At 36.3% G+C, this 17,776-nt stretch overlaps 2 protein-coding genes across 3 annotated transcripts in view; one reads left to right on the forward strand and one right to left on the reverse strand.

Moving 5' to 3' along the window:
* The window catches only part of CENPP (centromere protein P), a 229,252-nt gene that overhangs the window by 123,916 nt on the left and 87,560 nt on the right, over positions 1-17,776 (reverse strand). The window lies entirely within an intron of this gene.
* Positions 617-9,007, forward strand: OMD (osteomodulin). 2 transcript variants are annotated; one of them, XM_061163637.1, is made up of 3 exons: positions 617-737; positions 5,958-6,911; positions 7,916-9,007. In XM_061163637.1, exons 2-3 carry the CDS (start codon positions 5,972-5,974, stop codon positions 8,242-8,244), a joined length of 1,269 nt encoding a protein of 422 aa, XP_061019620.1. In that variant the 5' UTR covers positions 617-737; positions 5,958-5,971; the 3' UTR covers positions 8,245-9,007. The 2 variants fall into 2 exon arrangements, with proteins under 2 accessions (XP_061019620.1, XP_061019619.1); XM_061163636.1 differs by lacking the exon at positions 617-737 and adding an exon at positions 5,292-5,540.

The following is a 17,776-nucleotide window of genomic DNA, read 5'->3' on the forward strand; positions in this document are numbered from 1 at the left end:
GAATAATTCTATTTCAAATATTTTATTAGAAGGTATGCTAGTGGATATATTTGGAGGAAAGTGAGAAAGCTGATAGAAAAGAAGGTATAATTCTTTTTATGGAAAAGCAATATATCTAATCTGTGTCACAAATGACAATCTATTTCATTTGTAAAATAAACTAGAAGTGAAATGCTGTATATTTCTAATCCTGATTCTCTGTCTTAATAAAGGAAAGCACTGGTGAGAACACAAGATATCAGACAACCGAAGTCTCAAGATGACTCTGAGTTCCACCTTAAAATGCCATGACACTCAACTGCATGTTACTGTGAACCTTAATTTGAAGAATTCTTTGGCATGAAAATGAAAATAAAAACAGTAATCAGTACATGCTGTTTCATTTAGTTCTGTTTGCCTTTCACATTAGAGGAAATTCTTGCCATTCCTCAAACCAAAATTAAGGGGGAAAGAAAGAAGTAAGCCACATAAATCTGACCAAGAACACAAGCACTTAAATTAAGAGTCCACAAAGTTTTGGATAATGAAAAGAAATACATAATTTTAATTCAACCCAAGTATTTTCCAAGCAGATTATATTTGCTTAAATTGCTATAGCAATTCAAGGGACAGCCCTGCCTGAACACAACAGTTACTGTGGATTTTTAAGAGACTCAGTTTAAGAATTCAGGAATTTCTGATTCATTCACAGGATTTGCAAATTCATCAGCCCCTGAAAACTAAAGCAAATTCAACAGGTATGATGATAAAATAATTTTCAATTTTTAAAAAAATATTCCTGCTGTTAGAAATAAAGTATATTTGATTTAACATTAAAATAGATTGCAGCCACCATAAATGCATAATTTTGGTAAGCAATATCTGGTAAAAGTTACATTAAATTTTGATTAGCCAAAATATTCAGGGAAAGAAGTAATGCAGGAAATTTAATTTTCTAACTTAAGGTTTACCCAATAAATAATCTTTGTTTAGATTTTTATTTTTTACTTTGAATGAAAGATTTTCAGGTTAATACAATAATTTTCTGTTTCTCTTTCTTTCTTTCTCAACTTCGACAAAAAAGTTGCTGACAAAAAATCAGCAAACACCTTTGAGTCATACATCTGAGCAATGCTAGAGATTCTGGTTGTAAAGAAATGGGTATTTGTATAAATTTCACTGGACATTTTCTCAAAATTTCTCTGTTAACCAAATATTACAATGTGTTTGCCTCTTCCTCAAAGAGAAAATATACGTACCATAGCTCTAAAGGATCTAGTTTCTTGGGTTTCAGTTAACTAAGATTCAAATGTATTATGACTAAAAATAATCTTGAGACTTTCATATTTTTAACAGCAAAAGAGTCTTACTTCTTTAGGCCTTGGGTGTGATACTGATGTATACAACTTTAATTTTACAGACTTAAATTTAAAACTGCTTTGGAAAAAATTCTGAATTATATACTAATAGTTGGTCTCTTATTACATTTTAGCTTCTATGGCATACCAATGAGGCAAATATTTAAAATAATTAAATGCTATGAAGCTTTCAAATTACTTTAAACTTTCCAGAACAAAACTCCATCTCAATTTGATTAGTAATTTAAATTAGAACTTTCTTGATGAAAGTATGAGTGTTTTCCAGGTAGGAGAAATGTTATGACATTGAAACTTTTTAAGCTATAATATGAAAAATACACGTTAACAAATAATTTTAAAAGCCTGGTAACATGTTTCACGTTGCTTTAAACTTTCTGTTTCACATTTGTTATTTTTCTATTAAACAAGGTAATAGAAAAGTGAATACAGTATATTGTGACAAAAATATTTAATAGAAAAGAAAACAGCCATGTTCTCTGTGACTATGTTCTTTTAGAGAAATCACTGTGGTGAAATAAATGCCTAGAAACAATCAACATTAGTAGTAATAAACATCACCAACAAGATGTAATCTGTAATTAATCAATCAATCATTCATTCAGCAAATTTTTGAGCACTTCCACAATGTTCATTGTACTATAGCCTATCAAAAATTAGAAGTTGGGATATGAGATGATTGACAGTGAGTTATAATGTTTCACTATGACTTATCCTATAGGAAACATGTCATAAATTGCTGAACATCAAAGGTAGAAGTAATAACAATATGCTTAACAAATGACTGGTAAACAATTAGCTGAATGAAAAATTTGGATGAGAAGAAACAAGATCACTGTAACAAGTAAAATGATCAGGGGTGAAGTTGAGGAGTAAGAGGAATAGAAAATAATGGCTATATCCATGAAGATGGAATGGATTTTGAGCAGAAAACTGCAGTAAGTCAGAAGGGAGTGGGACAAAGTTGAGCTATAGAGCCAAGGTCTTCAATGAATGAGGGCTCAATGGATGAGCTCAGATTCAGAAGATAAACTGTGTTCAGGGAAAAACCTTTCTTCTTAGTTGGCCAAAAAGGTCAAAAGCAGATAATAAGAAGAATCTCCTTATTTTCAGAAAGGCCCCCATCTTCAGGTCTTCCAAGTCAAAGGTAAAGGCTGAACTAAAAAGTATCATCCAGGTCTCCTTTCCCCCCCTAAATTTCTCATAACTATTGAAGAGTCACAACTTTAATTCTCGAATATAAGGTTACTAATTGATAATTACTGATGTTCTTAACACAGGGTAAAATTCAGAGTTCTGATGAGTAGTGCTGTTTTTGAAGTCTGACTGTGTAACAGTCAACCTCTGAGACCTTCTATACGGCCTGGTCCTGCATAGTTGCATGTTTCTGCCTCTTAGCTTCTACTTTCATCTCTACTCCATGGAACAGTACTTTAAATGAAGTATGATAAGTACTTTTAAAAAAGTTGATATGCTATAGTACTAGTATAATGAGTATATAAAATACTACAAATTTAACATGTAAAATATTATCAACCAGAGAGTAATATGTATAGAATGTTCTATTATCCATTCCTGCTAATCTCCCCAAATCTGGGCCAAATGATGTCTACAAAGATTTCCCCGTCTCACTCTTGCAGGGTTAAGCCACTGGCTCCCACAGCACTGATATCTCTGCTGCAAGCCATATTTCCCTCCGTCTGAGTATAGGTTCACTGTGTTGTTCCTCTCTTGTCCACTAAATTGAATGCTCTTTACAGAAGGAGCCATGTCTTCATGTCTTTTTCATTCTGTGTTACCCACCAATCACAGTGCCTCACCCCTAAAATTCAGACAATCATCGAGTAACCAAATCAAACTAAATAAATCACTAGTAATATTTGTGAGCTGCTTTGTTAATAATGTCAACACACAATTATCTAGTACAAGGTCACAAATTCTAGCAGATGAAAAAGCACTCTTAATCATGCCCACTGGGAGCTTCCCAGTCTGGATCAGCCAGCATTGAACACTGTCCTTTGGGATGAGACCATACAACCATACTCTTTCACTTCCCCTCCCAGGACTCTTATTTGATGCATAAACACTGCAGTGTGAAGACCATGGCTCAACTATATTAATGAATTAAACTAGGGGTTCATTCTCAATGTACAAATTCCTGAGATCACAATTTAGGCCTCAAGGTTCTGGGCCAGATCAGTTGTACAAACTTATTTTGCTATTTCAACAGTTAACCACAACTTCCCAAACATTTCATCCTTTGTTGCTTTACATGTTTTTTGCTCATTTCTTTTATCTGCCAATTTTCTTCTCTACTTCCCTCTGTGAGAACCCTCATATTCCTTTAAAGTCTAATTTAAATGCCATGTCCTACATGGATCAAATGGATAAGAAGGAACAACAGATGGAGTCTTAGTGATTATCAAAAGGAAACTACAAATTTCGAAGTCAAAATTGTTTAAAAAGATCAAATCATTACTGTTTTGGCATTTTCTGTAGGAAGGGAGAGGATTAAATACAAGACAATATATTAGAGTAGTGAAAGTGAAGTCGCTCAGTCGTGTCCGACTCTTTGCGACCCCATGGACTGTAGCCCACCAGGCTCCTCTGTCCATGGGATTTTCCAAGCAAGAGTACTGATTATCTATCATAGTTTCTGAGTGAAAAAGGAAGCAGGGTCATCATCCAAAACCAATGGTGAGGTTTCAGAGGCTTGTGTACGAGGAAGGGAAAAGGAATGGACTAATGAGATGTCACAATAGGCAGCACTTGAATGGTCATGACTTTAAAGTGAGCCAGTTGGCGCTGTCCTATTTTCTCTCATGTTGCCAGCTGCATGAGTCAGGCTATGGGAGGATGGAGAATTGAAGTAACCAGGGTTGGACTATGAAGATTCAGTGAAGTGAAGTTGCTCAGTCGTGTCCAACTCTTTGCGACCCCATGGACTGTAGCCTGCCAGGCTCCTCTGTCCACAAGATTCTCTACGCAAGAATACTGGAGTGGGTTGGTATGCCCTCCTCCAGGGGATCTTCCCAACCCAGGGATCAAGCCTGTATGTCTTACCTCTCCTGCATTGGCAGACGGGTTCTTCATTACTAGTGGCGCCTGGGAGACAAGAGGAATTATTTACATTCCGTACTATTCAGATTCTGATAAGAAAAGAAAAAAGACTAAGAAACTTAAGTTGTAAGGATCTAGGAAAGGCTTTCTCAAGGAAATTATTTAAGTAACTATTTTTTCATTTATCCAATGATGAAAAATAATACCATTCTAGATGAACAGGACATAAGCTGCTTCATTACATACAATGATGTAAGATATTAATTCTATTAGAATATTAATCTTCTCATGAAATCCTGGATGAAAAGGGTAGAGAAAAATGGCCTTAGAATAAAAGAGGTATGATTTTTTTAAACTTTTCCTAAATAACATACTTATTCCATCTGGATCACTTTCTAATTTGCAAAGTACTTTAATACGCATACCTAATATGCATTTATGACAATAACAACTACCAAGTGAGACAAGCAGGCAAGTGATTATAGTTCTTATTTTACTGATGAGGCAAGAGGCAGATATAAATGACTCGACTGCCAGAAGTGATAGGACTGAAATGAAGGTTTTCAGGCTCCTCATCCAGTACACATATCCCATCATTCACTACAACTTCAAGTTTCAGCTCGACTGTTGTCATTTGGCTCTCTTTCATAAGCTGAGCGCTCCCTTCTTTACAATCCTACCCCACACATACCCTCCTATTCACTGTATTTCATGTCTGATTCTCCACTAGACCTAAACTCCAAGGAAATTAGTGTGTTTTTAATATCTGTGTATCTAGAAACTAACTTAAAAAAAAATAGTGGAAAGAAAAAAGCTAGGAGGGTAATTAGGAAAAATGTATAGAATAACCAATAAGAAACTAAAACTTTGTAGAATGTAAATATTGTGTATATCTAGGATTTGATGCAGTTATTCAAATAGAGTCAGAGACAAAATAACTGGATTCTGGAAACTATTTCACAGGGAAAATTTGAAGTGACAATCAGACTTGGACAGAAAACACTAAGAGGAAACATGATACTTATTTTTAATATCTCAAGCTTTCACATAAAATGGAGTGTTCTATGTTTTTCGAAAGAACAGAAAAGAACATCAACAAACAGGAGTTACAGTGGGCAAATTTTGGTCAGTATTAATAATCTCCTAATTAACATAGAGTCTCTCTTCTCATAGGTAGTGAACATAACTGAAGGGGCCAAATAATGAGAACATCTAACATCCATATGAAAAGAGCACTCAACTTTGGGGTAGAAAGATGTCATGCTATCATTGTGAATCCACAGTCTAGTAAGCAAGACAAATCGAGATTCTCTAAAAAAGATGATTACTTAGTCTGGTTCAATGCAGTATGAGGCTTTTTAAAAAATACCGCCTTAAACATTAATTTTGTTCTGAGCAGCAGCCATTAATTCTGGAAATTTTTTTACATATTTCAAATCAGACATAGATATTGTGCATTTTAGATAACTGTCAATTTATATAAGAATTATTACATGTTTCACTCACTTTTTCCACTATATATTTCCTTTTGTCTTGTAATAGGACAAAAAAGGAACATGGGCTTTTCAAGTCCAGTATGTGTCCTTTTCTTCTTTCTTGGAGTCAAAGTATATTGCCAATATGAAAGTTATCAATGGGATGAAGATTATGACCAAGAACCAGATGATGTCTACGAAACAGAATTCCAATTTCAACACAATATAAACTATGAAGCTCCATTTCATCAGCATACCTTAGGTTGTGCCAGTGAATGCTTCTGTCCACCTAACTTTCCATCATCAATGTACTGTGATAATCGCAAATTAAAGACTATCCCAAATATTCCAGCACACATTCAGCAAGTCTATCTTCAGTTCAATGAAATTGAGGCTGTGACTGCAGATTCATTTATCAATGCCACTCATCTTAAAGAAATCAACCTCAGCCACAATAAAATTAAATCTCAAAAGATTGATCATGGTGTGTTTGCTAAATTGTCAAACCTACTACAGCTTCACCTACAGCATAACAATTTAGAAGACTTTCCATTTCCTCTTCCTAAGTCTTTGGAAAGGATTTTTCTAGGTTACAATGAAATCTCCAGACTGCAGACAGATGCTGTGAATGGGCTTGTAAACTTGACCATGCTTGATCTCTGTTTTAATCAAATTGATGATTCTATGTTACAAGCAAAAGTACTTGCCAAAATGGAAAAACTGATGCAGCTCAACCTATGTAATAACAGATTAGAATCAATGCCTCCTGGTTTGCCTTCTTCACTTATGTATCTGTCTTTAGAAAACAATTCAATATCTTCTATACCAGAAAATTACTTCAACGAACTTCCGAAACTTCACGCTCTAAGAATATCACACAACAAACTACAAGACATTCCATATAATATTTTTAATCTTTCCAACCTTATAGAGCTCAATGTTGGACACAACAAACTGAAGCAAGCATTCTATATTCCAAGGAATTTACAGCACCTATACCTAGAAAATAATGAAATTGAAAGTATGTAAAATTTCATTTTGTGTGTGTCTGTGTTTTATTATTTATTTATTTATTTATAGTTTTTATTTTATATTGGAGCATAGTTGAATAACAATGTTGTGTTAGGGTCAGGTGTATAGCAAAGGAATTCAGTTATACATATACAAATTCTGTTTTTTTCAATTCTTTTCTCATTTAGGTTACTACCAAATATTGAGCAATGTTCCCTGTTCTAGACAGTAGGTCCTTGTTGGTTACCTATTTGATTTATCTATTTATTTATGGCTGTACTGGGTCTTTGCTGCTGCAAACGGGAGCTACTCTCTAGTTGGAGCACCACAGGCTTTAGAGTGTGGGTGCAGCAGTTGCAGTGCAGGGGCTTAGTTGCCCCGCTACATGTGGAATCTTCCCAGACCAAGGATCGAATCTGTGTTCACAGCATTGGCAGGCAGATTCTTAACCACTGAACCACCAGGGAAGTCCATTATTGTCTTTTAAAGACATAAAAAATCTTATTTTGTTCTTTTAAAGGACAGATCTTTAAAAACCCACGCTTTACATGGTGCTATAAATTACAAATGGTTGCTTTGAAGCTGGCTAGGGAAATGGCAGAAATGGGCCCCAGAGAAATTTGTACTTCAAGGTTTATAGTCTTTTCTATTAAATGTTATTACTTTGAGAATATGTACTATAAAGTATATGAAAAAATATGAAATACTATAGAGTATACAAAGAAATATGAGATCTTGAATAGTAGAACTATATGTGATTTTCACTTTTTTTTCTCTGAGATTGTTTCTGCTAAGAATTTATTACTTAAATAATTTGTTTAATAATTAAATAATTACTTAATAGCCAATGAAGCCATCATTTATTTTGATAATATAAAATTCATTTATAGTTTCATTTTATTCATTTTATTATTTGATTACTATAAAAATAATTAAACCTAATAAGTATTTAATAAAGTCCATTATAGTATTATGGATATAATACAGGATTAATTTTTAATTTGTATTTTTCAGATATCAATGTCACAGTGATGTGTCCATCAGTTGATCCACTACATTACCACCATTTAACATACATTCGCATAGATCAAAATAAGCTGAAAGCGCCAATAAGCTCATACATTTTCCTCTGCTTTCCTCATATACACACTATTTATTACGGTGAACAACAAAGCACTAATGGTCAAACGATACAACTGAAGACCCAAGTTTTCAGGAGATTTCCAGACGATGGTGATAGTGAAGATCATGATGATCATCATGAAGGCCCAGAAGAAGAAGGAACAGAAGAAAACATTGATGCTAACTATTATGGAAGTCAAGAATGGCAAGGAACTATATAGGTATACATTTATAACTTCATAAGATATTATTATTCAATATAAATTTAGCTAAATATGCATAGCTCATAGTAATATAGTTAGAATTGAGTACTTAGTATACTAAGATCAGATTGAATTTAGGTTGTTGATAACATCTGCATCATTATATAGGATTAGAACTTACTCAAAATGATACAAATCTTGTAGAAATATAAATTAGAATGACAAGTAGGATAAAAAAATACACTTTGAACATAAAATTATCATGTTGAGGAAAAAAAGACAGGTATGCTCATTTATTTACACAGTAATTTTTCTAAAAATGATGAAAGAAGTAGCATTAGAAGCTAACAATGGTAAACCACGCACTTTAAATCACTATGAGTATAGTGTTTAAATGCCAAGAGGTTATATTAATGTAATAGGCAGCAACTCATTTAAGGAATAGACTATTTTCTTTGATCTAATCTCCAGAAAAGCTTTCATACTTTTATTTGGCTATCATCACCATGACAGCCACCCACCCTGGTCCTACCACTTAGAGCACAGAATGATAGTTTTGATTTTCAAAAGAGGTTATCCTAAGGATCCAAGGCACACAAATTTATGAAATCAACTAGTCTTACTTTTTTGTTGTTTGTTTTAAATTTATTTATTTATTTTTTATTGAAGGATAATTGCTTTACAGAATTTTGCTGTTTTCTGTCAAACCTCAAAATGAGTCAGCCATAGGTATACATATATCCTCTCCCTCCTGAAACCCCTTCTCACCTCCCTCCCCATCCCACCCCTCCAGGCTGACACAGAGCCCCTGTTTGAGTTTCCTGAACCACACAGCAAATTCCCATCAGCCATTTATTTTACACATGGTAATGTAAGTTTCCATGTTACTCTTTCCATACATCTCACCCTCTCCTCCCCTCTCCCCATGTCCATAAGTCTGTTCTCTATGTCTGTTTCTCCACTGCTGCCCTGTGAATAAATTCTTCAGTACCATTTTTCTAGATTCTGTATATATGCATTAGAATATGATATTTATCTTTCTCTTTCTGACTTACTTCACTCTGTATAATAGATTCTAGGTTCATTCACCTCACTAGAACTGACTTAAAGGTGTTCCTTTTTATGGCTGAGTAACATTCCACTGTGTATATGAACCACAACTTCTTTATCAATTTATCTGTCAATGGATATCTAGGTTACTTCTATGTTCTAGCTATTGTAAACAGTGCTGCAATGAAAAATGGGATACATGTGCCTTTGAAATCAACTTGTCTTACTTTTCTCTCAGAGCACCAAAGCAACAAAAACTTAAACCTTGTATTTGGATGTCTGCATGCGTGCATGCTCGGAGAAGGAAATGGTATTAACCAACCCCACCTAGCATTCCTTCATATCTGTACACCAGTACCCTTGCCTGGAAAATCCCATGGACGGAGGAGCCTGGTAGGCTACAGTCCATGGGGTCACGAAGAGTTGGACACGACTGAGCAACTTCACATTCACTTTCCACTTTTAGGCATTGGAGAAGGAAATGGCAACCCACTCCAGTGTTCTTGCCTGGAGAATCCCAGGGACGGGGGAGCTTGGGGGGCTGCCATCTATGGGGTCGCACAGAGTCAGACACGACTGAAGTGACTTAGCAGCAGCATGCGTGCATGCTAAGATGCTTCCGCCGTGTCTGATTCTTTGCAACCTTACGGACTATAGCTGGCCAGGCTCCTCTGTCCACGGAGATTCTCCAGGCAAGAATACTGGAGTGGGTTGCCATGCCCTCTTCTATGGGATCTTCCTGACCTAGGGGTAGAACCCACATCTCTTATGTCTCCCACATTGGCAGACGGGTTCTTTACCACTGGCACCACCTGGGACGCCCATTTGGATGCCAGAAAAACACCACAATTTGTATTTTAGCAAATTTCAGCTATTATACAACACAATCTTTTCTATGTTTCATTTTAATTGGGATAAATATTTTTATAATAAATTCACTAGAGAAAGGTTTTAATTACATAAAAATATGCTAATAAATAATTGCTCTATTCACAAGATTAAGTTAATGTTAGCACAAGAAAGTATATCAGCATTATTAAACACTTCTATTTTCCTAGCACAAAATATTAGAAACATATATGTGTATCAGCCAATGTTTATGTACATAGTGCTAAAGTTGAATAGAGTTCCTTTGAAATTTGAAAGATATCTTCTTTACATTCAATGACATTTGAATGAAATTTGAATGATATCTTCTTTAAATCCTTAATAATCACATATTATTTTGAAGTATTTTAAGTATGCTTTGTAATGAACTATAACTTCTATGATGAACTTTCTTGATTTACCAGGTTAGTATTTTATAGAATTCCTCAGGTAAGGAATAAACACAAATCTGGGACTGCCTATATAGGAAACTCTGAAAAAAAATTTTTTAAAACAGTATTCAAAAAGATCAGACAATTAGAACAATATTTTAGAAGCAGTTTTCTAGCAATGAGTCTAACTTTCTGGAGATGACAGTTTAAAATGAAGCCTCTAATGTTCATTTATACCTTTGAGCAGGTTACTAACATTTAGGAGAAACAGACTACCCGTGTGTCCTAGAGGCTAGCTCAACAATCCAGAATGAATATGAACAATACTCCATTCATTCACTTAATAAACATTCATCAAGTCATTTGGCCTGTAGGGCTTAGCAATGAGAGGTCTAACAGAATAGATATGTGCATCTGTGACACTGTAAGACAACAGCTGTGACAGTAAAGAGTAAAATGTTAGTGATGTGGGTAAAGCACATTTTCAAAAGAGGTAAAAAACTTTAAGGACCATCTCCCCCTTTACCGACATTTTAAAAAATAGGGTTACAAATGTAAACGTTTATTATGAGCTAACATATGGAAAACACTGTGGATGTTTTATGAGATGAGAAAGAGAAGACTATTTAAAATTTAATGAGCGCTATCAGGAAAATGCAAATTAAAAAAAACTGCAACCAGATAAGTTTACATTCACTGGATTGCTAAAAGCAAAAAGGCAGAAAAACAATAAGTATTGGTGAGGAGATGCAGAAAGTGGAATCCACTGGTGATGAAGTCAAATTGTACAGCTACTTTGGAAAGTAGTCTGGCAGTCCTTCAGTTAGTCACCTATGACCCAACAATTCCACTCCTAGATATATACCTAAGAAAACTGAACACATGTGGTCACACAAAAATATGTATGCAAATGTTCATAGCAGCATTATCCATTTATAGTCAAAAAGTAGAAACCACCCAAATGTCCTTCAGCTGATGAAAGGATAAACAAATGTGGTATATCCATACAATGGAATATTATTCAGTCAAAAGAAGGAAGGATGTTGATACATGTTATAATACAGATGAACCATGAAAACATTATGCTAGTTAGTGAAAAGTCAGTCACAGAAGAACATGTATTGCATGATTCTATTTATATGAAATGTCTAAAACAGGCAAAACTATAGACACAGAAAGATTATTGGCTGCCTGGGGTTGGGGAGCAGGAGAAACAGGGGAACTAGGCAGTGACTGAGAATGGATAGAGAATTTCTTTTTGGGTGATGAAAATATTCTGAAATTGATTGTAGTGATGACTGTACAAGTTTGAAAACACCAAAATCTACTGAATTGCACCCTTTAAAAAAGTGAGTTGTATGAGATGTGAATTATTTCAATAAAGCTGTTATTTAAAAATTTAACAAAGAAAATAAGATGTAATAACTTATTCTAACAAAAGGAAGAAAGAAAGAAAGAAAATGTGGCAGTAACTGAAAACTGATATGAACACAGATATATTAACTTTACACTTTACTTCGTATGTACACAGATATATTAACTTCTGGCCAGGATGTGGTGAAGCAACTGAAGGCTTCAAGGTAGAGGTGGTGCTTTGATGTGTGAGTAGTGACTGACTGGCAGGGGTGAAGAAAATAAGGTTCCAAGGTGAGACTAACATAAAATGAGGTAATTAGTTGTTTTGCTTCTTGTACAGTTAAAACACTCCAAATTTTGAGAATTCTGGAGCACCTATTTTTATCTCCTCCTAAACTGACAAAAGAAGATACATTTAAGAACAGGCTTAGCAAAAAAAAAAAAAAAAAAGAACAGGCTTAGCGAAGAAAAAACTTGATGCTAACATGGAATTTGAAATCAGATATACCTTGGTAGAAGCCTGACTTCACTTGTGTAACTAAGCAAGATGACTCTGAATGAGTTACTTCTTGAAGTCTCTTTCTGCATTTCTGTAAGGAAGGTGGTTCTCACAGGGCTGTTATAAGGACACGTAGAGATTGTATATACATACCACAGCATTTAACAAAGCACATTCCAGTTACAAGGGTTTCCTGTGGCTCAGCAGTAAAGAATGCCTGCAATGCAGGAGACGAAGGAGATGCGGGTTCGATCCCTGGGTAGGGAAGATCTCCTGGAGGAGGAAATGGCAACCGACTCCAGTACTTTTGTCGAGACAATCCTACAGACAGAGGAGGCTGGCAGGCTACAGCCTGCGGGGGTCACAAAGAGCGACTGAGCACACACACACATGCATGCCAGTTACAGGTATCCTACAAGCAGTAACTATTATTGCAGCATGTCCAGCCCAACCTCCCACTGGATCTATGTGCCCTGAGCCGTTAGCTGTGCTTCACATGCCTCAGTGGACCCCCTAGAAAGGAGTTTGCATCTTTCAGGTTCCTTCCAAGGTTCTATTTGTACAAAAGATTAGTAAAAAAGAGAGAATTTACTAAAGGCTTCATTAGGGAGAGAGGAGATCTAAAATCATATATCCACAACAAACATATTCCAAGTCATCATTTGATGGTTTAACTTTCCAAAGCACCTCTAGATAGCCTAGAAAGATGGGGAGCAGAGTTTCCCAGACCCTTCACGAGGCATTTGGCTGCCTGGCTCCTCTGGCCAGAGTAAGGTGAAACTCTTCCTGTCTATTAGGCAGAAGAGGTCAAAGAAGCCAACTCTGCTCTCCCTTTAAAGGCAAGTACATATAAATATGTGACAAAATGTCCTCCAGCTGCAGGGCTCAGAGGGAGGCAGATGAACAACCATCTTACATTACTCAAAAACACCCAGAGGAACTCACACCCCAAGTAGTTCTCAGTAAAAAGAAAACAAAACAAATAACCATCAATGCTTTCTGCAGAACAGAAGAATAAAGTTCTACCTCCTACCAGAGTTACAGACAAAACTAGCTGATATATCAGGAAAGAAAAAGATGAAAATTCATCAATTTTCTCATTACACTTCAAAATATCAGCTATATTAGCTCTGAGGTTGAACTTTCTGTCTTTGTGCCCACTAATGAATAAATTCAAATGACACCATGAACCCAAGCTTAACAAATATATTAAAAAGGAAATAAAAATAAAGTATATTCAATAAATTTGCTTACAATCTACTGGTTGAGAATGTTTAGCATGTATTTAAGTATAATCTGAAAACTATATATTTTTTATTTTACTCCTTAAGTTGGAACCACTAAACCAAAACGCAGATATATGCATATCATATAACACACTCAACCAATTCCATGGTATGAAAGCTGAAAAAAATAAACCTGTTTCTTCTGTATACTTTTACTGTAGCAAAGAAGTCCAAGGAAAGCTAGAACTAAAACTCCAATTTCCTGATTCCAAATCCATCTTTTCTAAATCTTGGAAATGAAGAATAACAGCAGCTGGAAACAAAATTAAATCAGAACAGCTAAAAATCCAGTTTCTTTTCTGTTCCAATTTCCTAAATAAATATAACCTGCTGTGCCCAGCAAGTAAACATCACAGCATTTCTGGATATGTCTGTCATTGCATGTTTAGATTGCAAACTTATTATACGGAGACTTATGTATACTACTCAGAAAAATTAAAATCACAAATATGATCCATTATAAACATTAACCCTTATTTATATTGAGTCATAATTCCCCTCCCTTTAAGTTTTAGCCTTCTAGTCCAGAAAGTACTTGGGTTCCCATCTCTATTTCATTTGACCAAATGACTAGGCTTTAGGCATAAGCAGCTATTTGAGATGGAGATTCAAATCATAGACTTCCCACAAAAAGCCTAGAATGTTGGTTAGAAACAAGTCAGAAGTCTTTCCCACACTGAAGGAGCAATGATTACACAAGGTAAAATTCTGATACACCTTCAAAGACATAAAACCCTACAAAGATACCAAGGATAATGTAGTAGGGTTAACAAAAAGAACTCCACAGAGATAACCCTCTCAATTTTGGATAAATGCCTGCTCTTGAGCCTTGAAGGCATTCATCTTTTATTACTGTGCAGTGACAGTTAAATAGTTCTTTCTGGAGTAGAAAACCATCTAAATTTGAAACATATTTTACACTGGAAATGGAGTAGTAAAGAATTTGACTCCAAAGAGCAGTCTGGGCTTTGTTCAACTTCTAGGAATTATCTATATCTTCGTTTAAAATGGGGGTTATACTTAATGGACATGAATTTGAGAAAACTCTGGGAGATAGTGAAGAACAGGGAAGCCTGGTGTACTACAGTTCATGGGGTCGCAAGATGACTTAGCGAATGAACAACAACAATTCTCTTGGTAGTCCCATGGATAGCAAGGAGATAAAACCAGTCAATCCTAAAGGAAATCAACTCTGAATATTCACTGGAAGGACTGATGCTGAAGCTGAAGCTCCAGTACTTTGGCCACCTGATGTGAAAAGCCATTGGAAAAGACCATGATGCTGGGAAAGACTGAGGGCAGGAGGAGAAGGCAGTGACAGAGGATGGGATGACTGGATGGTATTACTGACTCAATGGACATGAGTTTGAGCAAACTCTGGGAGACAGTGAAGAACAGAGAAGCCTGGAGGGCTGAAGTCCATGGGGGTGCAAAGAGCTAGACAAGACTTAGCAACTGATCAACAACAACAACAACAACAGATTTTAGGTTGGGACAGGCCAAACCCAACAGTCTTAGGTTGGCCATGCCAGGAAGACAATCATGTGGTTTAGGATGGGTCATGTAGTATCAGTCAAACTGGGGGCAGAGTTCAACCATGTGGAATACTCAATTGATCATGCCTATGTAATGAAGCCCCAGTAAAAGCTGCACCATGAGGTTCAGTAGCACTTTCCTGGTTGGCAATACCCATGTTCCTTGTCATGCATCAATGCTGGGAGGGCACTGATGAGAACATCCTGAGAACAATACAAGTTCTGTATGTGGAACCTTCCCAGACTCTGACTACTGTCTCTCTTCCTTTGGGTGATATTTATGTGTATCTTTTCTCTGTGATAAACCATAACCATGAAATAATGGCTTTCTATGAGTTCCACGAGTCCTTTAAGCAAATTATCAAATGTAAGGGTGGTTTTGGGAAACTCTCAAACTTGCAGTTGGTATAAGAAATGAGGATGGTCTTGGGAACTGTGCTCTCAAACTTTAGTTTGGCTAACTCTGGGAGGGAACATACATATTTTTTGGTGTAACTATGAATATTTCTAGAATCTTTCTTGTGCAGTCATCTCCCCTTCAATGTGGATATGACCTCTGATCTCAAAATACTACAAAGAGATGGCATATATGATTACAGGTACATGATTGCTACAAAAACGGTACTACTCATCTTGTTGGAACACTAATCTTCCTTCCTGGCTGTGAAGAAGAAATCTGCCATAATATGAGCTGCCCAAATATTGGAGGCCACGTTGCAAATAACTGGGGGTGGCCTTCAAACAACATCAAGCAAGAAACTGAGGCCCCTAGTCCCACATTCTGAATGGAGTTGTGGCCAACAACCACATGGGCTCATACACCTTTACTTGACCCGTGAAAAGAGGGTACAGCCCTAGACAACAGAGATTGCAGATGAGATACAAGCAAAGCCATGGACAGAGGAGCCTGGAGGGCTACAGTCCATAGGGTTGCAAAGAGCTGGATACATCTGAAGCAACTTGGCACAAGCAAAGCCATACTTGGACTCCTGAGCCACAGAAACTGTGGGATAATAAAGGTGTGTTATTTTAGATCACTATACCTGTAATAAATAACCAATAAAATAGGTAAGTAGTCTTATTCTTCAGAAATGCAATATTAGAGGGCTATCTCTAAAATGAAAATAGAATGATGTCACTCGCTGGCTTAAAAAATTTTCTCAGTGGTCTCTCACTGAATACAAATGAAAGTCAAACACCACAGCAAGGTACAAAAGACTTTTCCTTAATCTGACCTCAAGCATCCTGTCTGATCTCTTAATGTGTACCACCCCCCTAACCTCTTCTCTTTCTCCCTCTAAGCTCCAGCCATATACAGCTAATTACAAATTATCTTAATGATCTATCCTCCCCACCTGTATGCTGTTCCCACTCCTAGAGCAATTCTCCCTTGGTCTGCTCCTGCCCTGACTACCCCTCACTTTCTCTACAGAAGTAAGACTGGGGCCGCCGCAGTGGCTTTACCCTTTCCCAGATCACTGCAGAATATTTCTGTGTAGCAGGTTGCTCACTGTGCCTTCCATTGCTTGTTTGCTGCCATTCTTGCTTACTTACAAACTCTTCCTCCTTGAAGGGAGAAAATGAGTTTTGCTTGTCTGGGTTTATTTTTCTACAGTACTGGCAGAGAAGTGGCACTCAATAAACTTCTACTAAATGAATGATTTTCCTCTGCTGACAAAGGTCCGTATAATCAAGGCTATGGTCTTCCCAGTGGTCACATACGGTTGTGAGAGCTGGATAGTAAAGAAGGCAGAGAGATGAAGAATTGATGCCTTCAAAACTGTGGTACTGGAATAGACTCCTGAGAGTCCCTTGGACAGCAAGAAGATCAAACCAGTCACTCTTACAGGAAATCAACCCTGAATACTCATCAGAAAGACTAATGCTGAAGCTGAAGCTGCAGTATTTTGGTCACCTGATGCAAACAACCGACTCACTGGAAGCATCCCTGATACTGGGAAAGACTGAGGGCAGACGGAGAAGAGGGCATCAGAGGATGTGATGGCTGGATAGCATCACTGATGCAACGGACATGAACTTGGGCAAACTTTGGGAGATGGTAAGGGATAGGGAGGCCTGGTGTGCTGCAGTCCATGGGGTTGCAGAGAATTGGACATGACTGGGGGACTGAACAATAACAACAAATGAATGAATGCCAATAAAACTATACACATTGGTCATAACTTTTCAAGGAAAAAAAAAAGTTATAATCCACAAAATAATTTTCTGTAGTACAAAGTACCAAACTGTATACCACAGTAAACTATGAACCTCTAAGATGCTCTAAATCTATTCAACATCTTTTCAGTTCACTTCTCAACATTCCATTAAACCTGCCACACAACAGAAAACAAATCAATATCTGCTATTTCATTATTAGATATTAGTCATAAAATTGATATTTTCAAAGAATTTAAAGTCATAAAATCAACCCAAATCAGAGAATATCACAACTAAATTTAAAACTAATTCACATTCAAGTAAAAATGTAAGTATTCACGTCTTAGTTTATTCAAGCTTTAATTCAAAAAACTCCAGAGTCGATTTTGAATGGAAAAGAAAACA

This window comes from Dama dama, chromosome 16, assembly GCF_033118175.1.
Source record: "Dama dama isolate Ldn47 chromosome 16, ASM3311817v1, whole genome shotgun sequence".
In the NCBI taxonomy this organism is placed as follows: Eukaryota; Metazoa; Chordata; class Mammalia; order Artiodactyla; family Cervidae; genus Dama; species Dama dama.